General features: G+C 42.9%; 2 protein-coding genes and 1 long non-coding RNA gene across 8 annotated transcripts in view; 2 read left to right on the top strand and 1 right to left on the bottom strand.

The window, feature by feature from the left end:
• The window catches only part of dars2 (aspartyl-tRNA synthetase 2, mitochondrial), a 32,112-nt gene extending 28,528 nt beyond the window's left edge, over positions 1-3,584 (top strand). For 2 of the 3 annotated variants that reach the window (XM_067990783.1, XM_067990785.1), the window contains exons 16-17: positions 908-983; positions 1,724-3,584. In XM_067990783.1, coding sequence (XP_067846884.1) covers positions 908-983; positions 1,724-1,914 — 267 coding nt within the window. In that variant the 3' untranslated portion in view covers positions 1,915-3,584. The remainder of the gene's footprint in view (positions 1-907; positions 984-1,723) is intronic. The other variant, XM_067990786.1, reaches the window with a different exon arrangement.
• Positions 1-10,910, bottom strand: part of LOC137325553 (uncharacterized) — a 14,115-nt gene extending 3,205 nt beyond the window's left edge. Inside the window, exons 1-3 of one of the 3 annotated variants that reach the window (XR_010963899.1) lie at positions 10,442-10,910; positions 2,823-2,911; positions 1,942-2,113 (exon numbers count right to left, since the gene is read on the bottom strand). This is a non-coding gene — a long non-coding RNA (uncharacterized lncRNA). Of the gene's footprint in view, positions 1-1,941; positions 2,114-2,822; positions 2,912-9,784; positions 10,014-10,441 lie in introns of those variants that run through there. The other 2 variants (XR_010963901.1, XR_010963900.1) reach the window with 2 other exon arrangements.
• LOC137325552 (uncharacterized) lies at positions 10,079-26,400 on the top strand. 2 transcript variants are annotated; one of them, XM_067990791.1, is made up of 3 exons: positions 10,079-10,874; positions 23,740-23,841; positions 26,029-26,400. In XM_067990791.1, the coding sequence occupies exons 1-3, from the start codon at positions 10,268-10,270 to the stop codon at positions 26,250-26,252; spliced, it is 933 nt and encodes a 310-aa protein (XP_067846892.1). In that variant the 5' UTR covers positions 10,079-10,267; the 3' UTR covers positions 26,253-26,400. The 2 variants fall into 2 exon arrangements, with proteins under 2 accessions (XP_067846892.1, XP_067846891.1); XM_067990790.1 differs by having other exon boundaries at positions 10,079-10,889.

Raw genomic sequence — 26,400 nt, 5'->3', positions numbered from 1 at the left:
ATGGTGAGATTGAGGCATGGGGCCCAGTATTTCCTGCAGAGCCAGGAGCAGCAACACAAACATTTTGAGCTTGACAAATATTAACACTTGTGATGCATTTGTATATTTGTCATATTTAATGTAAGATGTTTGACCTCCAATGTGGTGACTGGGTGCACCTCCAGGAGAGGAGCAGCCAGTAAAGGAGTGAGTGAAACCTGGGGACTTTACTGTGGGTAAATAGTGAAAGATTGTTGCCCCTGGTGGGAGAATGGGGAACAAGGGGATGGAGACTGAGGATTCTCACTGGAAGAACCATGGGGGATTCACATAAGTGGCTATTAAAAGGGAATGGGATAGGTATTTGAAAAGGAGGAATATAAAAGCATCTAGGAGGAATGGGGTTAGAGGAGAGAGCTTCAGTGGAAGTGCCAGCACCGGCTATCGATCAGGAGCTGATGTTCCCGCACTCTATCTCTGGGTCAGTGGATAGAGATCAACATTAGGGTGTGGTTACCAAGTCTCCCACATTGGCTGGGAGTCTCCAGGAATGAAAGATTAAATCTCCCAGACACGGCTGCTAGCAACCTGGGGGATAAAATAGAGCTCGCACTTCGCATCCGCAGTTGACACCTGTGGTTTGCGCCTGTGTACTTTCTGCACCTGCTTGCAAGCGGCCTCCTGGTTCTCGGAACTTTCCGCAAAACAGCTACTGGTGCGGAACCGCAAGCTACTCAACTACAGGGGACCCAACCTTTGCCAAATAACGGGCAAGTGTCACATTCATATACCAATACCTCCAACCAGAGTTGGAAAAATGTATTGGATCATTTTGTAGACTGGGCACTCTGCAGATTATGCAAGACTTTCAGTTGAGTAGATCTGAATTAAAAAGAAATATCCCTTTATATTTATTTGTATGTCACAGGAAGACAGTGGGTTGTTGTCACATCTACTCGAGGCACTAGATTCTGGAGCACCACCCCATGGTGGGATTGCATTGGGTGAGTTCCAGATGGAGTTTTTGTGTCACTTTTCTCTCCAATCTAGCATGGTAGTAGCCTGAGATTAGAATATTCCAGGACTTTACGGTTTGTTGATGGACTATCATGCCGTATACAGTTAAATCTTGAGTCTGGGGGATATCTGTAAATCTAAAGGACTGACTTTTTTCAAAAAAAAAGTTGCTGGCAAGGCTGGTATTTACAGCCCATCCCCATTTACCCTGAGAAAATTTGATATAACTGAGTGTCTTGCTAGGCCACTCCAGAGGACAGTCAAGAGTCAACTACATTGGTGTGGGACTGGAGTCACATAGGCCAGACTGGGTAAGGATGTCAGGTTTCTTTCCCTAAAGGATATTAGTGAACCAGTTGAGATTTTCCAACAATCCAACAGCTTCATGGTCACTTTTACTGATACCAGTTTTTAATTTCCAGATTTTTAAAAACTGAATTCAAATTCTCAAATTTCCATGGTGGGATTTTAACTTGCGTGCTCCAGATTATTAGTCCAGTAACCACTACGCTAGGCTCGCTCCTCTTCCATGCTAACGTGGAATGCTGGACAAAGGCAGGCTCTATATTAAAGCCAAAAATAGCATATAATCCTCTTTTTTTCCTCGTGGGCTGGCCCATTGCATTAAAGCATCCATCAGCTGTGACTCGGGGCAGAGGCATGATGCTTATTGTCAATTCTGGATGCTAGAACATATTGTTTCATTTTCTAATCTGTTTTATTTTAGGTCTGGACAGACTGATAGCTCTTACAGTTGGAGCATCGAGTATCAGGGACGTCATCGCTTTTCCTAAATCCTTCAGAGGGCGTGATCTAATGAGTAACGCACCAGACTATTTGAGTCCTGAAGAGCTGAGCCCATATCACATTCAGGTCAGCTGGCCGGTGGAAATCCAAGAAGACACCACCAAATTATGAATTACTGTAGTAACTGGTAACACTTACAAGTGGCAAAAAAGCACGAGATACCAAACTGGGATTTAGACCATATTATAATTTGTACCACATCCGTGCTTGTGGGGGCTGGTAGGTCTGGAGCAGCTCTCCGCTGTGTTATTGTCCACAGACACTCCGTTGCTTCGTGCATATGTTTATCAAATCGTAGCCGCTGAATAATCTGTTTCAAACGGTAAGTAAAGAGAGAGGCTTTGTAATTTAAAGGTTATTAAATCACTAGAAAGTTTTTTTTAAAAAGGAGAGTAACTACTTTCAGGGTAAAGGTTTTTTTGCCTCAATATAGTACTTGGGTTCTCCTGAGAAGCTGAAAGTAGTTACCCTGTTTTCAGCCAGGAGGATCCCATGGCATACATCTGCAAGTTGGTATCACTGTTGAGTTCAGTCTACTTATTGAGTGAGAGGGTAGTTCATCAGGTGGTTTTTAAATTATTCCTCATCTGGATTTCTTTCTAACTCACTGTGGCATTAACAGGTTTGGTTTTTTCAACCCAGTTTGTCACATATCTAACTCCTGTACTTCCCATGCCCCGAAGATATCCAGTTCCTTCACCAACACAAAATTTGAGTCAAACTACACTCAGATTGTACTACTGACGTCATTAGGCAGGTTTCAAACTTGATAACTCATGGTTTGGGAACGCGATGCGCAGAACCGGTAGTGCACAAATTTTATCAAAATAATAACCTTCCCCCCACCCCAGCTATCTGTCATGGTAATCAAGTTACATCTAGATCCTTGAACTAAATTACTTAGTTAAGACAGATTCGGTAGATTTAGGAAATCTGTCAAATTATTTTCTGACGCTCTAAAGTTGATCAGACAAGTCCTAGGCGTCTTCAAACCCATTGGTAATTACCCGGATTCTTACCTTCCTTCTGCTGTGATCAGATAGGTCTTCAGAAATGTGAGGAGTCAGTCCTTACCACCTCTGGAATCTTGTTCCACGGGTTAACCACCCTGTGAGAAAAATAAACTTTACTTGCTGCTTTCCATCAAATTTCTCCCCTTTCAAGTTGCTCCTAGGCTACAAATTATTGGCACCACCAGTTTATTCTTTTACTGGATGCTCTGAGAAGATGGCGAAGCACTGGCCTCTCTGCCTGGCACCTTTCCTATTTGGCAGAAAGTTGCCCCTGGTGAATCACAAGCCCAAACATGTGCCTTTAGTTTGTAACATTACATTTATACAGTGAAATAAAAGCTTTCTGCAGCAAAGAAATATATTCAACAGTATTGAAACTTTAACATGCAGAGAAGCAAGGGGAAATTGGAAGAGGTCCCTGACGCTTCCTGTGCAGTACACAGTGTCTGGTTTCAGAATGGCCATGGTGGGAACTAAGGAATAGGTTGCTCACTTGCCCTCTCAGCTAGGGATGGAAATGGAAGATCTGTGTGAAAGGGATACATTTCTTTTATATAAAAAGGGATCTCACCACTGATAAAACAGGAACATATGTTAAGGGGAAGTTAATAATTTAAACAGATCATTTCAAATGAGTGTGTTTTCATTACCCCCTGTCTACACACAATATTTTTGTATTAAAATAAATTGAAAAAGATGGACTACAAAGATAATGCACTATCTAATGTCAAATTGTACTGTCAATAAAAAAAATTGACTTTATAGAGAGTCATTTACTGTTTGTCATTTTTGCATCAAATAAAATAATGTACAGCAGAGCCATTAACAAACACTGTCTAAAATCTGCTCAGTAAGATAGCATGGAACATAGGTTTCACAAGTAGACACACTGCATAAACATCAAGAGAAATTCGGGCTGAAAATCCAAGGACAGCATCCCAGAATATTTCAGCAGCAAAAACAGCAACGAGAGCGGAGTGCTGAATCTTGAGCCAAATACAGTACCCGTCTTTCACAACACACATCCATGCGGTCTTTATATTGGGAGCCACGCACTTGCTTGGTGCAAAAAGCACCAAGTAACTTCAATTGAGCCATAGGTGAGCCAAGCAAAAACTCAATACTGAGGCCATAAGCAGCAAATTTAGAATTCTGCACACTCTTTCCAAACATTCCCTCCCCCTTCTGAATGTTTACATTAAAAGTGGTGCACTCTGATTAATTTGAAAAAAATAACAATTAACTTTTTATTCTAAAAACAATTACAGGAAAAGTGATGTTTGGGTTTGTCATATTCAACACACCAACTGGTTCCCCAAAAGCTACCTCAACAGCCATTATCCTCCCGCCCAGAGGAACTCCTGCCCTCTAACTCTTCCCAACCCCCTTCCCCAGTTCATTCTTCCTTTGAATGCCACCAGTACACTAATATGCTCCCCTGCCCACACTGCCACTGCCCCATTAATGCCATGGGCTTCAATTTTGCTAACAAGTCCAATATGTGGCACTTTATCAAATGTCTTTTGAAAGTCCATATACACAACATGCAGTGGAACCCAGTCACAGAACAAAGCAGCAGTATGATTCAGTAGGCACATGGTGCTCAAGCTGCAGCACTCCAAAAATAAACGCAGGGTGCCTTTAATGGCCTTCCCAACCCAAAAACCCAAAGGGTACCCACAAGGAAAACCTGCTGGCAACCAAAGCACTGACCACATCCAACAGTGTTACACCAACACCGACTTAAAATAAAATCAAACTGCAGCCGGGATGGAGCTCATTTCCTGAAGAATGCACAATCAATCTGCTGCTCACCTCGCCTGCTCAATGCCTCCACATTCTAAACTGAGAGCCCCCATTCCACAAACTGCCTGCCCATTCTGCTGATCTGCCTCTCTATCTTATGCAGTCCTCCCCACTATTTGACAAACCTACTTTTGTGTTGTCAGCAAATGTAGACTGCATTCCTTATACCCAAGTCCAAATCATCTATAATATATATATATATATATAAATACACACATACACAGAGAACAAAAGTGGATGCATCCTTGGAATATTTTGCTTCAAACGCTTCAGTAATCTTAGCAACGGCCAATTACCCAAACTCTTTGTTTCCTGCTGGCAAATAATTGTCTATCCATGCTGCTATATTTCTTCTTGAAAAATATGCCTGAGCTTTTAAAAAAAATATCCCAGTCTTAACTGCCCCCCCCCCCCCGCCCAACTGCCCCACAAATGTAGCATTACAAGAAAGAATGAAAACCACACAATACATCATAGACAAACATGTTTCATTTTTATCATGTCATCTTCCAGTAAAAAAAGAGCATTTCACCTTTTAACAGTGTAACTGAGCCCCTTATATAACATTAAGGACTAGAACTTTTGCGGTCATAAAGAAACTAGGAAACGTGGCAACCGCTGAGACCAACCCAGGACATATTCAGAAATATAATATATGATAAAATGCCAACGAACAATTAAACAGTACTCAGAGGATAGCAATGATCATTAATTAGTGAAACAATTAAATCTCTTTTCTCTTGCCACAAAGTCCAGAGGTAACATTTTCTTTCCTTCCTGAAGAATCCACAAACTATTCTCTGCCAAAGAACTCACAAAAGATAGCCCACTGACCAGAAGGTAGATCCCCCCCACCACCCCCTGCCCACCCATTCTCCCTTAAAAAGCCCTCAGCAGTCACAGGTGAGATAACCTTGCACTATCCATTCAGAAAAAATACAGATCTTATAACAAGATACCCCAGAGTATAGTGGCAGCAAATATATTTTGAGAACTCTTGTGATAACAGAACTGATGGGCTTCCTTAGAACAGAAATTTCCCATTAGGCATAACCTGTAGACCAAAAAGTTAGACAGTAACAAACAGATGTTGTGTTGTGCTATTGATATGGGACATAAATGAGTGTAGGGTCCCTATTTCAAGCACAGGAAAACCAAAGTCCAACTCCTTGATCAGAAGAGCAATGAAACCATCCTTGAAGTATTTTAAGAAAAATGTCAGGAGTGGGAATTATGCTCAAAAAGAGTGAGGCAGATTGCACACTTATTTAAACAAATAAAGCTATTATACTGCAAACTTTCAAAATATTGCACGGGGAAGATAAGCTTATTATTTTAGGAAGATCTGCCAATCTATCAGGGAAGTTTTGCCATCATAAAAGAAATCAGTATCAAATTCCCTAGCATTAGTAAAGCCTAGCCCATTTACTGCAATGAAATTACTGTGCTGCATATTTAATCCAGAATTTTATTTTATGTCATATTTTTCCAAAATAAATAAAACATTGTATTTGGAGTGAACTGTAGACTGCAAAAATATTCACTCCAGAAAATTTAAATAGGTTTTCCGTTGGCCGCCCTCTATTTTACTCAAAATTGTCACATTTCCTTCATCCGTGGCAGTATAAGTCTTTCAACCCTAGTGATCTGGTAAAATTTTTTTAATAATACAGGATCCAAGAGAAGTAGGTGCATTACAACGGATTTAATTTGCAATTCAGTAGATTTAGAGGGAATAGTATTTTTCTGCGTAAGATTCGTCAAATTAGAGCAAATGCTTAAATTAAAAGCAGTAATGTACACTCTAGTAAGGGCAGGGATGCTAGCGAAACTGATTTCTGAATCAGATTGTTCACATTTTCAATGGGTTGTCTAAATGTTTCTAAAACCTGAACTGGACACTAAAATTCTTAAATTGAAATCATCCTCTCCTCTACGTCTGCATCTTGTGGCAGAAGTGATTAGTTAGCTTGGCTCAGTGGTAGCACTCTTGCCTAATTCAGAAGGGTGTGTGTTCAAGCCCCATTCCAGAGACTTGAGCATATAATCCAGGCTGACACTTCAGTGCAGTGCTGAGAGAATGCTGCATTGTCAGAGGTGCTGCCTTTTGGATGTGATGTTAAACCGAAGGCCCAGCCACCTTTTCAGGTGGCCATAAAAGATCCCATGGCACTGTATGAAGAAGGATATCTCAGTTAACGTTCAATCCTTAAGCAACACCACCAAAACAAATTATCTGGTCACTCATTCAATTTGCTGTTAAAGGCACCTTGCTGTGTGCAAACTGAATGCCACATTTCCCTATGTAGCAACAGCGAGTGCACATCAAAATAAAATCCATTGGCTATGAAGTGCTTTGGGACCTCCTGAGGACATGGAAGGAACATGTACCTCCTGTACCTACAGGAGTTGGCCATTCAGCCCCTCGAGCCTGTTCCACCATTCAATTTGACCATGGCTGAACTGTACCTGAACTCCATTTACCTGCCATTATTCTCTAGAGTTTAGAAGAATGAGAGGTGATCTCATTGAAACATACAAAATTCTTACAGGGCTCAACAGGGTAGATGCAAGCAGGATGTTTCCCCAGGCTGGGGAGTCTAGAACCAGGGGTCACAGTCTCAGAATAAGGGGTGGGCCATTTAGGACTGAGATGGCCTACTCCTGCTCCTATTTCTTAAAGAGCCCCAACCTGTTCAGCCTTTCCTGATAAGTATATCCTCTCAGTTCTGGTATCATCCTTGTGAATCTTTTTGCACCTTCTCCAATGCCTCTATATCCTTTCTTTAATATGGAGACCAGAACTGTTCATAGTACTCCAAGTGTGGTCTAACCAAGGTTCTATACAAGTTAACGTAACTTCTCTGCTTTTCAATTCCATCCCTCTAGAAATGAATCCCAGAGCTTGGTTTGCCTTTTTTATGGCTTTATTAACCTGCATGGCTACTTTTAGTGATTTGTGTATCTGTACCCCAAGAACCCTTTGCTCCTTACTCCATTCAGACTCTTATTATCCAAGCAGTGTGTGGCCTCCTTATTCTTCCGACCAAAATGCACCACCTCACATCTATATTGAAATTAATTTGCCAATTACATGCCCATTCTGCAAGTTTATTAATATCTTCTTGCACTTTGACACATTCTTCCTTTGTATTAACTACACCCCCCAATTTGGTGTCATCCGCAAATTTTGAAATTGTACTTCCGATTCCCGACTCCAAATCGTTAACGTAAATTGTGAACAGTGGCCCCAGCACTGATCCCTATGGAACACCACGTCCCACCTTTTGCCAGTCTGAGTAGTTACCCATAACCCCTATTCTCAATCTTCTGTTTTGTATCCATTCTGCTACCTGTCCCCTGACTCCATATGCTCTGAACGTAGTCATGAGTCTACACTGCGGTATCTTATCGAAGGCCTTTTGAAAATCCAAATATATTCCATCTACTGCATTACCCTTGTCTACTCTTTCTGTTACTTCTTCAAAGAATTCAAAAAGGCTGGTCAAGCATGACTTTCCCTTCTAAAATTCATGCTAATTACTCTTTTTCTAAATGTTTTTCTATTACATCTTTGAGTAAAGATTCCATTATCTTTCCTACCACCGACGTTAAGCTAACTGGTCTATAGTTCCCTGGGGCTTGTTCTATCTTCCATTTTAAGTATAGAGATAATATTAGCTGTCCAGTCCTCTGGCAGTATTCCCTTTTCTAATTAATTTTTATAATAGTGCCTCTGCTATCTCTTCCCTAATTTTTTTCCAATATGTGCAGAGGCAATCCATCCGGACCAGGGGGTTTTATCCTCTCTTAAGCTTAACTAGTTTATCAATTATCTCCCCCTTTCCATCTTAGATGTCTTTATATCTTTTTTGATTTCTTCTTCTAATGTCCTGCCCACCTTGTAGTCTCCCTGGCAAATAGTGAGGCAAAATAACTATTACATATTTCTGCTGTTTCACTGTCATTACCTGTGAGTTTATCTTGTGCATCCCTTAGTAGCTCTATCCCTATCCTGATTTTTATTTTGTTATTTGTGTGTCTGTAGAATACTTTACTATTTCTTTTTATATTTCTTGATAATTTAATTTTGTAGTTCCTCTTTGCTTTCCTAATTGTTTTTTTACTTCTTTCCTAACCTCTTCGTATTCCCTTTATTGTCTATGTACTTAAAGAGTTTTTCTTTAGTTTCAATTTTACCCCTCTTTATCTCTTTATTATTCATCTATGGTGTTTCATTATTGGCTAGTTTGCTCCAGATTTTTAGAGGAAAATATTTCTCCTGAACTCTATTGATCGTTTTAAATATTTCCCACTGCTGTTCTATATTTTTGTCTGTAAATTTTTTTTCCAGTTTACCTTCCCTAGTTCCATTTTCATCCCATCAAAATTAGCTTTTTTCCAATTTATTACTTTGGTCTTCATCTTATGTCTTTCTCAAACATTATTTTAAACCTTATTATGTTACGATCGCTATTACCTAGATGTTCCCCTGCTCTTACTCCTTGTCTGCTGTGGTGCATTTCCCATTACTAGATCCAGCAGTGATTCCTCTCTTTTTGGGCTTCTCACACACTGCAAAACTCCATTTCCCCTTTCCTCTTCGCTTTTTGCCAGTTTATTTGGGGGTAGTTGAAATCTCCTATCATTATTATTCACTACCTTTTTACTCATTTCATAGATTTGCAAACATAGTTCTTCCTCCACTATTAGGTGGTCTGTAGTATATACCTATTAACGTGATCGATCCCTTCTCAACCTTTGACTCAATCCATATGAATTATGTTATTACTTATGTCCCCTTTTTCTTGCCATTATGTTGTAGCTAATTAGTACGGCTACTCCCCCCCCCCCCTATCTTCCTTATCCTTTCTAAATACGTTATATCCTGCAATATTTAACTGTCAGTCCTGTTCTTCATGTAGCCATGTTTCATCTACTGCATCTGGCTCCTTCCCACGAATTATTGCCTCCAGTTCCCCCGTTTTGTTTCGGATGCTGTGCACATTGCTGTATGGGCAATTTAATTAATTTTTTAAATAATTATTCCCCTCACTTTATTTTTAACAATTATTCCCCTCACTTTATTTTTAAGTCATTTTATATTTACGTGCTATAACTGTATTTGTGCCCTGACCATTTACGTTACCCTTATTCCTTACCTAGGTCTGACCTTTACTCTCATCCTCCTATTTTTATCTTCAGCCTAATGCTATTACTGCGCACTAAAAGCTTCGGGCTTCTAAATTACACCCAAGACCCCAAAAATATTTTCCAACGGCAGCTGAACGTTATAAAACATTTACGAAGGAGCTTTCCTTCACACTATTGCTGTGGCGGGCGGCGGCGGCGGCAGCGGCAGCAGCTTCTTCACCAACGGCTGGGTACCGCTCGCGCGTTACTCGGGGGGGGGGGGGGGGAGGAGAGCGCGCGAGGCGGACGTTTTAAACGCACGCGCGCGCGTGCCCGTGAAGGGGGGGCGCGCGCTGGTGGCGGGGGCGCGGAGTGGCTGGAGCCCCCTCCCTCCCCCTCCTCCTCCCACCCTCGGCTTTACTCCTTTGTTGTCGGATGCGGCCCCACCGGCTGTGGTGGCGGCGGCGGCGGCAGCGGCAGCGGAGGGGGAGGGGGGAGATAGAAGGGAGACGATGGCCGCCGACTCGGAGAGCTGCGTCAAAGTGATCTCGGTGTGGGACCACGACGAGACCCTGGCGCTGGTGGCGGCCTGGAGCCGCGACGACATCCAAGCGCAGCTGAAGCGCTCGGTGCGCAACCTGAAGGTTTACATGCGGATCTCGGAGCTGATGGCGGCGGCCGGTTACCTCAAGACGGCCGTGCAGTGCCGGCACAAGATGAAGAAGCTGCAGTACGAGTACCGCCAGGTAAAGTACTGCCACCTCCGGGCCCCGGGCCGCCACAAGGCCTTCAAGTACTTCAAACTGCTCGACAACATCCTCAAGGACCGGCCCCTCGCTCCCCCCAAAGCCGTCCTGCACGCACTCTCCTTCGAAGCAGACCCGGAGGAGTGCGTCGTCCCCCCCGCCGCCGCCGCCTGCCTGCTCTACAGCCCCAGTCCCGACAGTCTCAGCCCAGCCTCTCTCCCTGGACAAGGACCAGGACCCAGCCTGGAGGAGTCGTCCGGCACCCTGCCCACTCGGACGTCGTCCGCCGACAGCCCGCTGACCCTAAGCGGTCCCGGTGCCAGCCCGCAGCTGCCTGGTTTGCACGCAGACTCCACGCCCGTTAGAAGCAAAGGTGCACAGTTCATCTGCAAGTATTAACTCGTTGCTACTTATTGGAAACCCTGGAAAAACATCAAAGCACTGTAATTTGCTGCTGCTGCTTCCCCTCCCACTTCTCTTCACAGCATTCAGTTTGACCATGAATATAAATATCTCAGTCTCAATATCTCTAAATTAATTGGTTGCCTTAATTGTTCCAGGTTGGAAGCACCAGAGATAGAAATAACAGAAAGGAAACACTGCAAATGCTGAAAGTCTGATATGAAAACAGAAAATGGTGGAAGTTGTACAGCAGACCTGTCAGCATCTGAAAAAACAAAGGCTAATCTTTGACATTAAACTCTTCAGCAGAGGGTCTCCATCCAGAACAGTTTGCACTTTACATTAAAGGTGCTAGGTTAAGAATGCCCCCACCGATAGATGTAAGGAAAACTGATGCCGAGGTGGGAAGGGAGAAATTAGGAGGGATGACCAAAAGGTTGGTGGAAGATGGGTTTTGAGAAAGGAGTTAGAAAGATTTCGGGAGGGAATTCCAGAGAGTATGACCCAGGCAGCTGAAAACTTTGCCACCAGTGGTGGAGCGAAAGGGGGGGGGTGATGAACTAACAGCCAACTTCAGAAGATCAGAGTGTTGGGGAGGCAATATAGCATCAGAAGAGATTGCAGAAGTAGAGTGGGGCAAGGCTCTGGAGCGATTTAAAGATTAGAACGGCAATTTTAAATGATGCTTTGGGGATAAGCCACCAATGTAGGTCAGCAAGGTTTGGGGTGATGGGTGAGCGGGACTTAGTGCAGCAGAGGTTTGAATAGGGAGGCATGCATGAGCATTTAAGCAGTGGAGGCAGGTAGAAGTTAAGCAGCCTTTGTCAGAGAGGACGTGGTCTGAAACTAAGCAACTAAGCTCAGGGTCGAACAGTTTGCTAAGGTAGCAACGGTCTAGTTCAGTCTGGGGGGGGTGCGAGTAGGGGGATAGAACTGGAGGTGCAGTAACAAAGACGATGGCTTCAGTCTTCCCACTGTTGAGCTGGAGGAAGTTGTGACTCGCCCCCAAGACGATCGGACAAGCAGTCTGTCAGCATAGAGGCAGTCAGCAGAGGTGATGTAGCGGTAGAGCTGAGTGTCATTGGCATACGTATGGAAGCTAAACATTCTTGGCCTCCTCCACTTCCTCATCTACATGCTTCCCTTTGGTGACCAGCTACAAGTGTGGGATCAACTTCCACCTCTGCAACAGTGACTGCCTCCACTGCTTAAACACTCATACATGCCTCCATCATCACTCAACTACTGCAATGGCTGGCATCCCTTCCTCCAACCTCCATAAACATCAATTTGTTCAAAACTCTGCTGCTGTTAAGTCCCGTTCACCCATCTCCCCAAACCTCACTGACCTACATTGGTCCTCCAAAAGCATCAATTTTAAAATTGCTATTCTCATCTTTAAATCACTCCAGAGCTATGAGACTCTGGAGGTAATGGTGTGGAGGAGTGAAGAAGCAGGTGTTTTGGAAATTTGCAAGTGATGTAATGAGGATCCTGGGGGACTTTTTTTCTCTGGACAAAACTACCCCTCTCCAGATGCTGATTGAAAAAAGCCTAACTTCAACAGGAAAATAGGTGATTTCAATTCCTCAATGCTTGTAGCAGCAGCTTGCATTTATTGCACTTTTATTACAGAAAAAACTACAGTGAGGATTAGTGGAGTAGGAGGAAATGATACACTCCGTCTGTGCACAATGCCATGGAGCAATATAATGCTAATGCACTACGTGCTACAGTGCTGTTTGATGGAGTAGCAAGGTGCTGTTACGGTATGTGGTGTTGCACTGGATTGGCAGTACACAGCCTTGGTGTGCCATGGAGGAATACTGACAGGTTTCACATCAACTGTGTGGATGCCAGGCAGAGATGCAATGCTTCTGGGGGTGGGGGAAAGCAATAGAATCATAGAAGCAGTAAGCACAGTATCATGCCTGTGCCAGCCCCTTGAAAGAGCGAAAGAGCTATCCAGTTAGTCCCACTCCCCTGCTCTTTCATCATAGCCCTGCATTGTTTCCTTTTCAAGTGCATATGATAGGATATATAGTCAAGTACATATTTCCAAGTAAGAGGTTGGAAAACTTAGGAAGATTAGCCAACCTGCAGACCCCTCAGTAGATGTTTGAGTAACAACAGCAGTGTCTTAGCTACAAGGCTAGCTGTCTGTCCTCTTGTAACCAACTGCAAGCAAAAGGAAATCTTTTTAAAAAGGTAGAGGAAAGAATGAATACAATTAGTAATATATTTAAATTTCACATGAACGGTAGAATGACTTGCAGCAATTCTGTTGAGCTGGCCTAGCTGTTAGATCACATATTAAAGTGGTGAGATGTCCCATCTTTTGGGGGGGGGGGGGGGGAGGGGGAGAAAGAGAGTCAGAACTAGTCCAGACCACCGTGTCCTGCTTGAATTTTGTCTCTTGATGGTTAACTGCAAAACAGCATTGACAGTGACCATGGATACTTTCATGCCCAGGAATTTCTTGCATTCCAGTATGCACAAAAGTTCACCCACTGCAACCAGATTAGCATATTCATGAGGATCAGAAACATCAATATGGGAGGCATAGATTTACAATTAGTCAAAATAAATCACCATCTTTTAGAAAACATTTACCATTGATTTATTTTAATTCTGTTAACACTGATTTGCAATGGAGTATACCTTCTAAATCATTCTTGTGATGAATTCACCTTTCCACGGACCAAGGCTGGAATTTGCTCCTCAGCTGACTGGCTATTAACTTTTCAGACCACCAGCATGCTGCCACCATATATTTACTCTGGTAGTCTAGACCACGATTGTTTGTTTTCTTTTGCCTATGGAAATTCCAGGTGGGCCATTTTTGTTTGAGAGTGAGATTGGGTGACCTGCTCCCGTGGCCTGTATCAATGTGTTTTGAAACTAAGAGATGCACAGAACACTAGAGGTGACTTCCCCCTCCGATATATCCCTCCATGTGGAGAAGAGCCTGACAGTCACTTGGAACCTTCCACAGTGGCATGACTGAGGTCAGGACAGGTGCTATTTTTACAAATGGAATGGCAGCTATATAAATTGAATGTCAATTTTATTTGTGTTCCTTTAAAGAAAGGAATGAAGTTTAAACAGTTTCTGTACACCAAGCTGAGGCATGCTGATAGAAGTTAAAAGGGCATTATTTTCATTTAAGTGTTTAGCAAACCTTATATAGGAATGGAGAAGGGCCATGCATAATTTTCATTACAGCAACGTTTTACAGGTTTTCTGTGAAGGTTGGGTCCCTTTGAAATTGAATGACTTCCTCCCCTGATAGCACAATAGCTGAAGCACTCTTATGGTCTGAAATTCCAGGTTTGATCCCTAGTCTGTGCTAGGCCAACTTGTCTCAGGTCAGGTCAGGGCAGCACTACATTTAGTCTAGATAACTCTAGGTTAGGAAGGGCAATAAAAGTCAGCCAAGTGGAAAGTGTGTGTGTGAACTTGAGGTGAAAACTCAGTCAGACTCATCCCTGCCGTCGAAAGCCCCAGAAGCACTTGCTTACATATTAAGAATAACCATTTTGGCATGGTAGCAGAGGGCTGTCAGTGTTTGTGGAACTAGACCCCTGTATCAGTTGCCCACCCCTTCAGAAGGCGAGACAAGAGGGAAGAAAAATGGGTGTTTGAAAGGTAGTATGACTGGATTTTGTTGTAAAAGCAACACCTTGGTGCAGATCAGCAGTGGTGGAAATATAGTTTCATGGTTGCCCTGATTGTTTTCTCCAGGAGTTATAGGGGAACTGAACACTGCTGGACAGCATTAAAAGTGGCCATAGACATTAAGAATCAGTGTTCTGGCCCACTTTAACCTTTGGTGTGCTCTATTTTTCAAGGTTTCCTTTAAAATGTCTTTTTCTGACATTGGAAGCAGTGCTTTAAGCAGGATGTTCAATTTTCCATGTGACCTTTGGTTTATGCAACTTCACCTATATTAACTATAACTTATGCTTTATAGTACGTGAGTTATCGAGCCTCTCGGAAATTGAATCATTATTCCACCAGGGTATACTGAGTATTCTGCTTAAAATATTTAATTCAAATGGAAAGCATCTGTTCAAAATATTTTACATTTATTTAGATGAGTCAAATTATATGATTTAAAGGAATCCTTGAGATAAAGACTTAAAGCAATCTTACCCTTGAATATACATATTAAAAAAAAGTCCTATATTTTTTTTAATGAGGGTATTTAATTAAGTTATTTACTTTCAGTTCTTGTGCTTTTTGATGTTGTAACACTCAGTGACACCATGCAGCTCAAAATGCATTAAACTCGCGAAGTGTCTGGCCCCTGTCCTCTGTCTCCAGAACTTGTTGGTGGAGCAGTGATGTTGTATTGCTGAGGCTCTGCTCTCAGAATCCCCTGCTGTGCATACAGCCAGGATGAGGGTAAGGGTTTGGTGACAAAATGTCAAGCCACTGTATACAGTCAAGGAAATTTAGAGAAGGTGGGGGCTGTGATCAGGAAGCTTAGCTACTTAGAGCTGTTCACATTTTTTTAAACTTGTAAACATTAAAAGTATTTTTTTTTAAAAAGCTGGATATAGGCCTGTACAATTGAGGATAAAATTCACTGTAGGGCTTTATCTGAAATATTTCTTCAATCTCATCAGTCCTCCCATGCTGTTTAAAAATGGTGACTCAGAGTGTCACCTTATACGATGAGAGTTGACACTCTGGAAATAGAAATGTGAACTGTGTGAATAGCAGGCAGCAATGCACCAAGAGTGAAGCACTTTCACCACCTCAGGATATAGAATTATTCGCAAAACAATTTTTCCCCTTGTCAGAAGATACTGATTGAGGCTGGGATTTCCTGGGTGCTACATATTCCCAAGTGGTCTTTCTTCATGTGTGAGGTCTGGATTTTCTTTATTTTTCGGGGTTGCTGCCGAAAGTTGGGTTGAACGAGATTCCGGCTACTGGTCCAATCTCACTGTGACCTTGTCCCATTTTCTTGGGGCAGGGTTAATTACATATTCAGGAAGAGCTCCCAATGATAATAGTGCTCCTCATTAGGAGTCTGCCTCTGAGTGAGAGGGAAATCAAGTGCTGCTACAGTGTTCAACATGCCGAAGCAACTTAAAGGGGCAGGGTGCCAATTGTTCCAGCGGCACCATAGAGAACAGCAGCAATATCTGTGGCAGCTGAGAGGGACTGCCCTCGCCTGGCTCCATTCTTACCTATCCAGTCACTGCCAGAGAATCTCCTGGAATGGCTTCTCTTCCTGCCCCGTTACCATTGAGTCCCCCCCAGTCCTATTTCTCATCTACATACTGCCCCTCGGCGACATCATCCGAAAACAATGTCAGGTTCCACATGTATGCTGAAGACACCCAGCTCTACCTCACCACCGCCTCTGTGTTGTCAGATTGCTTGTCTGACATCCAGTCCTGGATGAGCCGAAATTTCCTCCAATTAAACATTGGGAAGACCGAAGGCATTATCATGGGCCCCACCACAAACTCCGTTCCCTAGCCACTGATTTCATCCCCCTCCCAGGCCACTGTCTCAGGCTGAACCAGACTGCTCGCAACCTCAGCGTCCTATTTCACCCTGAGCAGAACCTCTGAAGCCATATCCTCTCCAAGATCGCCTGCTTCCAACTCCATAATATCACCCATCTCCACCTCTGCCTCAGCCCATCTGCTGCTGAAATCTTAATCAATGTTTTTGTTACCTCCAGACACAACTATTCCGATGCTCTCCTGGCCGGCCTCCCATGTTCCACCCTCCATAAGCTTAAGCTCACCCAAAATTTTGCTGCCCTTATCCTAAACCGCACCAAGTCCCGTTCACCCATCACCCCTGTGTTCGCTGCCCTACATTAACTCTTGATTCACTGATACTTCGATTTTAAAATTCTCATCATTGTGTTCAAATCCCTCCATGGCCTCACTCCTCCCCATCTCTGTAACCTCCATCAGCTCGACAACACTCCGAGATTTCTGTGTTCCTCCATCTCTGGCCTTTTGTCCCATCACCCACTTCCTTCATTCCACCTTTGGCAGCCATGCCTTCAGCCGTCTAGACCCAAATCTCTAGAATTTGCTCCCTAAACCTCTCTGCTTCTTCACCCCACTCCTCTAAGATGCTCCTTAAAACCTACCTCTTTGACCAAGCTTTTGGTCACCTGTCCTAAAGTCTCCTTTGGCTCAGTGTCAATTTTTGTCTGATTACGCTCATGAAGCGCCTTGGGATGTTTTACTGTGTTAAACACACTATATAAATGCAAATTGTTGTAGTTGCAGTACTGCAGTCTGTTTTGTTCAGATTCCTCTAAGAGAGCGCCTCTAACTCTCCTCTGCCTCCATAACACTATCTGCCTGGTGAATGCCTCTTTTTACTAAGGTGTAAATTCTGGGCAGTTCCGTTTCGGCTGAAGTAAAGGGAGATCCCACAGACACTTAAGTGCTGCCTGCTTGCCATCAGGGTGAGTAGGTGGAGGAAAATTCCAGTAGCCCTTTTAGGGGCCCTGGTACTGCCCAAAAACAGGCAGTATTTAGGAGGAAAATCCTGAACGTCACCAGATGATTCATTTGTGAAGGGGCATAACGGCTAAACCCTTTTCTGGTCCTCTGATGTTCACACCTTCCAGCAGGTATCACTAGATGTATTTATACAGGAACCTTAGCAGATCATTTCTCCCCCATTCCTACCCCAGGGTGCTGAGGCGAATAGCAGCCAATTTAGCACAGTCTTGAATCTAGGACATTGCTGATCTATATGCCTCATTTCTATACCAGATAGTGCATAAGCTATCAGGGCAGTCTATTATTTGTGTGTCTAGGAAATGGTGCTTGGTGCAGGGGAACAAATCATTTTATTTTAACAAAAGAACCTGACCGTAACAATCTGCACCTGCACTGTATGCTCATTCAGACTTTTAGTAATTGGAATGACTACATAATGTAACAATGAAATATAATGGGTACAATGATTCTTTTATATAGCTTCCTGAAATACTGACTAAGATAGTTGTAAACAATTTAATTAAACGCATAACTTGTAATTTCAATGCAATCCCAGATATGTCTGGATGAAAAGGGCTCAATAGGTTATAGAGAGGCCTGAATGGGGAAGACCTGCTTATAGCCCAGCGACCCCATGCATAAATACTACCAGAGCTGAACCTAGTGGTGTCGCACAAAGGGATCTTCCACCCTGCATCACAGCTATCCCATAGGCAACACCATGTACCCACCGAGGCTTTGCCAATGGGATAAATGCAACTTCTAGCCATAAATGTCTTTTTTCCAAGCTGCCTCTAACTAGCATTTCGATTACAGAGGTGACTAAGTGTATAGGAAGCTATCAACGTAACCTATTCAATCATGTGATGATTCATTAGAATACATTTTCCTTTTAATTAAAAATACTACTGATTTTTATGTTTTGAAATTGAATTAAATAAATTGTGACCACGATAGCTGCCAGAATGTCATAAAACCCAAGTGGTTCATCAATAGGAACCTGTTACCCGTACTCAGTCTGGCCTACATATAACTCCAGTACTACACTTCATGACTGACTCTTAATAAGAACATAAGAAATAGGAGCAGGAGTAGGCCAATCGGCCCTTCGAGCCTGCTCCGCCATTCAATAAGATCATGGCTGATCTGATCCTAACCTCAAATCTAAATTCATGTCCAATTTCCTGCCCGCTCCCCGTAACCCCTAATTCCCTTTACTTCTAGGAAACTGTCTATTTCTGCTTTGAATTTATTCAATGACAGCTTCCTGGGGCAGCAAATTCCACAGACCGACCACCCTCTGAGTGAAGAAGTTTCCCCTCATCTCAGTTTTGAAAGAGCAGCCCCTTATTTTAAGATTATGCCCCCTCGTTCTAGTTTCACCCATCCTTGGGAACATCCTCACCGCATCCACCCGATCAAGCCCCTTCACAATCTTATATGTTTCAATAAGATCGCCTCTCATTCTTCTGAACTCCAATGAGTATGTCCGCCCTCTCATCCCCGGGATTAACCGAGTGAACCTTCTTTGTACTGCCTCGAGAGCAAGTATGTCTTTTCTTAAGTATGGAGACCAAAACTGTATGCAGTATTCCAGGTGCGGTCTCACCAATACCTTATATAACTGCAGCAATACCTCCCTGTTTTTATATTCTATCCCCCTAGCAATAAAAGCCAACATTCCGTTGGCATTCTTGATCACCTGCTGCACCTGCATACTAACTTTTTGATTTTCTTGCATTAGGACCCCCAGATCCCTTTGTACTGCAGTACTTTCCAGTCTCTTGCCATCAAGATAATGACTTGCTCCCTGGTTTTTCCTGCCAAAGTGCATAACCTCACATTTTCCAATATTGTATTGCATCTGCCAAATCTCCGCCCACTCACCCAGCCTGTCTATATCCCCCTGCAGGTTTTTTATGTCCTCCTCACTCTCTACTTTCCCTCCCATCTTTGTATCATCTGCAAGCTTTGATATGTTACACTCGGTCCCCTCCTTCAAATCGTTAATATAGATTGTAAAGAGTTGGGGACCCAGCACCGACCCCTGCGGAACACCACTGGCTACTGGTTGCCAGTCCGAGAATGAACCATTTATCCCAACTCTCTGCTTCCTGTTAGATAACCAATCCTCCACCCATGCCAGAATATTACCCCCAATCCAGTGATTCTTTATCTTGAGCAATAATCTTTTATGTGGCACCTTGTCGAATGCCTTCTGGAAGTCTAAATACATACGTCCACTGGTTCCCCTTTATCCACCCTGTTATGTCCTCAAAGAACTCAAGCAAATTTGTCAGACATGACTTCCCCTTCGTAAAGCCATGCTGACTTTGTCCTATTAAATTATGTTTATCCAAATGTTCTGCTACTGTCTCCTTAATAATAGATTCCAAAATTTTACCCACCACAGATGTTAGGCTAATTGGTCTATAATTTCCAGCCTTCTGCCTACTACCCTTTTTAAATAAGGGTGTTACATTAGCAGTTTTCCAATCTGCCGAGTCCAGAGAATTTTGGAAAATTATTACCAAAGCATCCACAATCTCCACTGCCACTTCCCTCAAGACCCTAGGATGTAAGCCATCAGGTCCAGGGGATTTATCCGCCATGAGTCCCATTAATTTACTAAGTACCAATTCCTTAGTGATTGTAATTGTAATTAGCTCCTCCCCGCCTAGAGCCCCCTGTTTGTCCAGTGTTGGGATATTCTTAGTGTCCTCTTCCGTAGAGACTGAAACAAAATATTTGTTCAACATTTTTGCCATCTCCATGTTTCCCACCATTAATTTCCCGGTGTTATCCTCTAAGGGACCTACATTTGCCTTAGTCACCCTTTTTCTTTTTATATAATGATAGAAACTCTTGCTATCTGTTTTTATATTTTTTGCTAATTTATTTTCATAATCTATCTTCCCTTTCTTAATCAATCCTTTAGTTACTTTTTGCTGTCTTTTGAAGACTTCCCAATCTTCTATCCTCCCACTAAGTTTAGCTACCATATAGGTCCTTGTTTTTAGTCGGATACTATCCTTAATTTCTTTACTTAGCCACGGATGGCTGTCATTTCTTTTACACCCTTTTTTCCTCAGTGGAATATATTTGTTTTGAAAGTTGTAAAATAACTCCTTAAATGAACACCACTGCTCATGTACCGTCTTACCCTTCAGTCTATTTTCCCAGTCCACTTTAATCAATTCCGCCCTCATACCATCATAATCTCCTTTATTCAAGCTCAGTACGCTTGTTTGAGAACCAACCTTCTCACCCTCTAATTGGATATGGAATGTAACCATGTTATGGTCACTCATTCCAAGGGGATCCTTAACTAGGACATTATTAACTAATCCTGGCTCATTACACAGGACCAGGTCCGAGGTTGCTTACCCCCTTGTAGGATCAGTTACATACTGCTCAAGAAATCCATCCCTAATACACTCAATAAACTCTTCCTCAAGGCTGCCCTGCCCAATTAATGCCCTCTGAAGGCGTAGCAAGCCACTCAGACGCAGTTCAAGAAGGCGGCCGACCATCAGCACCTTCTTGAGGTACCTGGGGCAATAAGTGTAGCCTTGACAGATCCCAAGAACGAATAAAAACAAATGAGCTGTCTTATCTGGTGCTAATTTGAACCCAGTCACGCAAGTTTACTCAAACAACAACAGCGACTGCACTTCTAGAGTAATCCATCACTTGTATAGTGCTTTGGGATGGACAGAGTAAGGCACTTGGTGAATGCAAATTATTCCTTTTTTTGTAAGTACATCCAAACAGCCAATACTGCACAGTATTTACAACATTTAAAAGGCACACTATCCTTTGTGAGTGGAGTGTCTCTTGTGGTTTTAGTTAGGTGGGTCCTAACCATCTAGTTTTTGGAGGGCATTAATCTGCAGTACAAAATTGCCTATAATTTGGCCGTAAAATAATTCAGCTGGGCACGGAAAACCCAAGATTGATGCAGGGAATGTAAATGTCACTCCGAACGACTGATCTTGCACCTGGTGGCCATCCAATGGGGTGTGCTGGAAAACACACATGGACAAAGGACAAGAGGGACAGGATCAGAATTGATGATGATGCACCCCCAGCACAAACAGCCTGCTGATGCTCACCATCTGGGCTCGCCATTAAATAAAGGGCAAATTATGTGAAAGCTGTTGGTGTCTGTGGAACTGTACTCCAGCAGATCATTGACAAAGGGGTGGGCAGTTTTTCCACAGACACAGGGTCACCACTCAGTACTGTAATGTAAGCTGGGGTCTCGTACAGTAGAAACATAAGAAACAGCAGCAGGAGTAGGCTATACGGCCCCTCGAACCTGCTCCGCCATTCAATAAGATCATGGCTGATCTTTAACCTCAACTCCACTTTCCCGCCTGATCTCCATATCCCTAGATTCCCTTAGATTCCAAAAATCTATCTATCTCAGCCTTGATTATACTCAACGACTTAGCATCCACAGCCCTTTGGGGTAGAGAATTCCAAAGATTCACAACCCTGAGTGAAGAAATTACTCCTCATCAGTCTTAAATGGCTGACCCCTTATCCTGAGACTATGCCTCCTTGTTCCAGACTCTCCAGCCGGGGAAACAACCTCTCAGCCCCCTCAGAATCTTTTATATTTCAATGAGATCACCTCTCATGCTTCTAAATCCCAGACAGTATAGGCCCATTCTACTCAATCTCTCATCATAGGGCAATCCTCTCATCCTAGGAATCAATCCAGTGAACCATCATTGCACCGCCTCTAAGACAAGTAATATCCTTCCTTAGACAAGGAGACCAAAACTGTGCACAGTACTCCAAGTGTGGTCTCACCAAAGCCCTGTACAATTGTTGCAAGACTTCCTTACTCTTGTACTCCAACCCTTTGCACTAAAGGCCAACATGCTATTTGCCTTCCTAATTGTTTGCTGTACCTGCATGCGAACTTTCTGTGCTTCTTGTACGAGGACACCCAAAGCTCTCTGAACACCAACATTTAATAGTTTCTCACCATTTAAAAAAAATTCTGTTTTTCTATTCTTCCTATCAAAGTGAATAATCTCACATTTCCCCACATTATACTCCATCTGCCACCATCTTGCCCACTCACTGAACCTGTCTGTGTCCCTTTGCGGACTCTTTGTGTCCTCCTCACAGCTTAATTTCCCACCTAGCTTGTATAGTCAGCAAACTTGGATACATTACACTCGGTCCCTTCATCTGAGTCATTAATATAGATTGTAAACAGCTGAGGCCCAAGCACTGATCCTTGCGGTACCACACTAGTTACAGCCTGCCAACCTGAAAATAACCCGCTTATCGCTACTCTCTTTTCTGTCCATTAACCAATCCTCTATCCATGCTAATATTACCCCCAAACTCATGAGCCCCTATATTGCATAACAACCTTTTATGTAGCAGCTAATCCAATGCCTTTTGAAAATCCAAATATACTACATCCACTGGTTCCCCTTTATCTACCCTGCTAGTTACATCCTCAAAAAACTCCAGTAGATTTGTTAAACACAATTTCCCTTTCATAAAACCATGTTGACTGCCTAATGATGCTACGATTTTCTAAGTGCCCTGTTACTTTGTCCTTAATAATGGATTCCAGCATTTTCCCGACGACTGATGTCAGACTAACTGACCTGTAGTTCCCTGTTTTCTCTCTCCTTCCTTTCTTGAATAGCGGTGTTATATTTGCTACCTTCCAATCCACTGGGACCATTCTAGAATCTAGGGAATTTTGGAAGATCAAAACCAATGCATTCACTATCTGCAGCCACCTCTTTTAGAACCCTAGGATGTAGGTCATCAGGTCCATGGGATTTGTCAGTTTTTAGTCCCATTAGTTTTTCCAGTACTTTTTCTTTACAACCTTGGCTCCCCACTATATCTGGTATGCTTATTGTGTCTTCTACTGTGAAGACAGATACAAAATATTTGTTTAACGTCTCTGCCATTTCCTTATTTCCCATTATAATTTCTCCTATCTCAGCCTCTAAGGGACCAACGTTTACTTTTGCTACTCTCTTCCTTTTTACATACTTGTACAAGCTCTTACAGTCTGTTTTTACATTTCTTGCTAGTTTACTGTCACATTCTATATTCTCCCTTTTAATCAATTTTTTGGTCATCCTTTGCTAGTTTCTACAACTCTCCCCATGCTCAGGCTTGCTGCTCTTCTTCGCAACATTATAAGCCTCTTCTTTTAATCTAAAACTATCTTTAACTTCTTTAGTTAGCCATGGATAGATCACTTTTCCCATGGAGCTTTTATTTCTCAATGGAATGTATATTCACTGAGAACTGTGAATTAATCCTCCATTATTCATTACTATCTTTAAACTGCAGGTGATGTCACTGGTGAAGTCATAGACAAACCCTCCACCTCCTCATCTTCAGGTGATGAATATAGGTATGGAGCTGAAGAAAGACCTCGAGGCACCAACTTGCGTAAGTACATTGACTGTGAACAGAATGAACCCATTTTGTTTTCTTTGGCTTCTTATGTTTGTTGATTACAAAATAATGTGTTTTTTCCCTTTCCATTTAAAATAAGGCAACTTATTCTGCAGTTCGAAAGCAAAATTATACGGCTCATTCTCATGGGCTTTATGGCAAGGGTTCACACGCTTCTTGGGAAAAATTATGTAAAACTTGGTAACACACCTTTGATCTGCCACAGTATTTTTCATCAGAGCGTAGAAGCGGCAAAATGACCTCTGGAATGTCATCAGTGTACAGGGAACTGGAGCCAGTGTAACCCGACCTCAGTGTTCTCAGGAGATCTCACTGCTTCAGCTGGGGGCTGACTGCAGTGTAACCCTACCTCAGTGTTCTCAGGAGATCTCACTGCTTCAGCTGGGGGCTGACTGCAGTGTAACCCGACCTCAGTGTTCTCAGGAGATCTCACTGCTTCAGCTGGGGGCTGACTGCAGTGTAACCCTGGCGAGTGTAGCTTTTTCTCAAGGTTTTGAGACCACTAACTGGTGTCAATCCCTACATTCCATGCACATGACCAAAGCTTGGTTAGAGAGGTGGGTTTTAAGGAGGAGAGGGAGGTGGAGAGGCAGAGAAGTTTATGGAAGGTATTCCAGAGTGTGGGGCCTTAGAAACTGGGTGAGTCAGCAGAAGGAGGGACCTGAGAGAACGGTACTTCTCTCTTCAGATGCACTATTGAATATTTAAGGGATACTGGGTGAGTGCAGTGCAGTACAGTACAGACAGAATCTCGTAAAGGGATGGGGGTCTTCTCCTTCTGCCATCTCCACGAATCGCACATTAACAAAAAAGAAAATACGGACCCTCAACCCACTTCTTATAGGGCGCAAATTACCAGCAATCAGCACTGAATTAGCAATTCCACTCAGAGTCCACAAAGGTAGCTAACATGGGCAATCTTCTACCGTTAGTTTAAAAACAGTTTGTTGACACATAGTCGAGAGAACTGTACCGTGTCTAACCCATTCTGTGTTTCAAACTGACAACCTCCGAAGTGTTCTCTTCTCCAGAATGAATATCCTTCAGTTTCAAAGACCCATCCAAAAATATAAATTAACCATTAGCGTTACACGTACACGTTTGCTGCTACCTCCCTTGTGATCTCCCTTCCTATACCTGTTTCTCAGTCCATCTCAATGCGCTGTGACAGAGAGAGGGAGGGAGTGTGTCAGGGAATCCAGCTGATGGTGCGGGTCAATCCCAGCACCTCTGGGAATTCAGCCCATTGTAATTGACAACAGACGAAGTGTGCCAAAACTTTAAAAAATGTTCCAGTCATTAGAGGGAGAACGAGTCACACAATATAAAGGTGCAGGAGCCTAATGGCTATGGTACCGGACTAGCAACCCAGAGGTCCTGCTTTCAAGTTTAACTCTATAAATCTGATCATTTGTGGGGCACCACCAGCAAGTGACCATGAAAGCTGCCATACTGTTACTAAGCACTGCCATTTGTCACTAAGTACACCCTTGCCACCGTCACCCACATCCCAAGAGAAAACATATAATGAATTATCTGAAGCGCCATAGGTTATTAGCAACTTCTGATTTCATATGATCATTGGCCAGTTGTGTCACCAGCATTTGTAAGGGTAAATTAATCATTTCATTTCCAAGCACGTTAAAGTTTTCAGTGAAAATAGAATGACTGAATTCCAGTGACCTGAGGGCCAAAGGCTTGATTTCACTGGTGGATCAGTTCGTATAGTCCGCCCTCACCCTCCTGCCAGTAGTTTATTTAATTTATTTTAATACTCTTTTTCTCTAATTTTTCTTCTTGTAAACTATCCCCCATTTTTGGTTTGTCTGACTCCACTGTTGCCGAAAGGGAAGCTGACACCCTGCTCCCAAGATGCTGTGTGTGGCCCCTGTAGCTGGTTTCCAAGAGGCATAGAGATTGCCACTGTTCATATTAGCAACTGAACCTGTGTCCCTCTCTACTCCATGGCTGTGTCTTTTCAGCTCACCACTTCTCTCCATCGATAATTCTGTACACTATCAGGCTCATGTCAGTGAAGCAAAGGGTTCTGAATTAGGCTCAGTACTGCTGTGACTGTTGATTTTTGAATCTAATGTAGTGATTAGGAGAATCAGCAGAATAAGAATAATGACAATTTTTTTTTTTAAATTGAATTTGCAGATGGCAAAAAGAAATGCAAAAAGGGAGACACAGGCAACGTCTTATATGATTACATGATATGTCAGCAGGAAATGCAGCGCAGGTACCTGGAGTTTGAGGCTGAGCAGCGTCGGCTGGACAGGGAGGCTGCAGAAAGGAGAGACATGTGCTTCATGGAAATGATGGGGGCACTGATCTCGACTGTCGCTATGGCTGTCAATCGGACCAACAATAACCAGAATTGATAAGGCACCATAGTGGTCAGATATGTACATTTTGCACAATTGTTTTGTATAGGTTTCTTTTTTTTTTAAAAGAGTTTTTGTATAGTATGTAAGGGTTGACTTTTGTAAAGTTAACTTTTTTAAAAACAATAAACTACTTATGCTTTTA

This window comes from Heptranchias perlo, chromosome 9 (assembly GCF_035084215.1).
Source record: "Heptranchias perlo isolate sHepPer1 chromosome 9, sHepPer1.hap1, whole genome shotgun sequence".
Taxonomy (NCBI): Eukaryota; Metazoa; Chordata; class Chondrichthyes; order Hexanchiformes; family Hexanchidae; genus Heptranchias; species Heptranchias perlo.
Note: the sequence above shows the minus strand (reverse complement) of the source record. Positions and strands in the feature narration are given on the sequence as shown.

Excerpts from the sequence above, each read along its gene's own strand:
- LOC137325552 (XM_067990790.1), top strand. The coding sequence starts at position 10,268 with ATGGCCGCCGACTCGGAGAGCTGCGTCAAAGTGATCTCGGTGTGGGAC. Across the intron at positions 10,890-23,739 it reads CAAAGGTGCACAGTTCATCT|GTGATGTCACTGGTGAAGTC; the intron begins GCAAGTATTAAC and ends TTTAAACTGCAG. Across the intron at positions 23,842-26,028 it reads ACCTCGAGGCACCAACTTGC|ATGGCAAAAAGAAATGCAAA; the intron begins GTAAGTACATTG and ends TTGAATTTGCAG.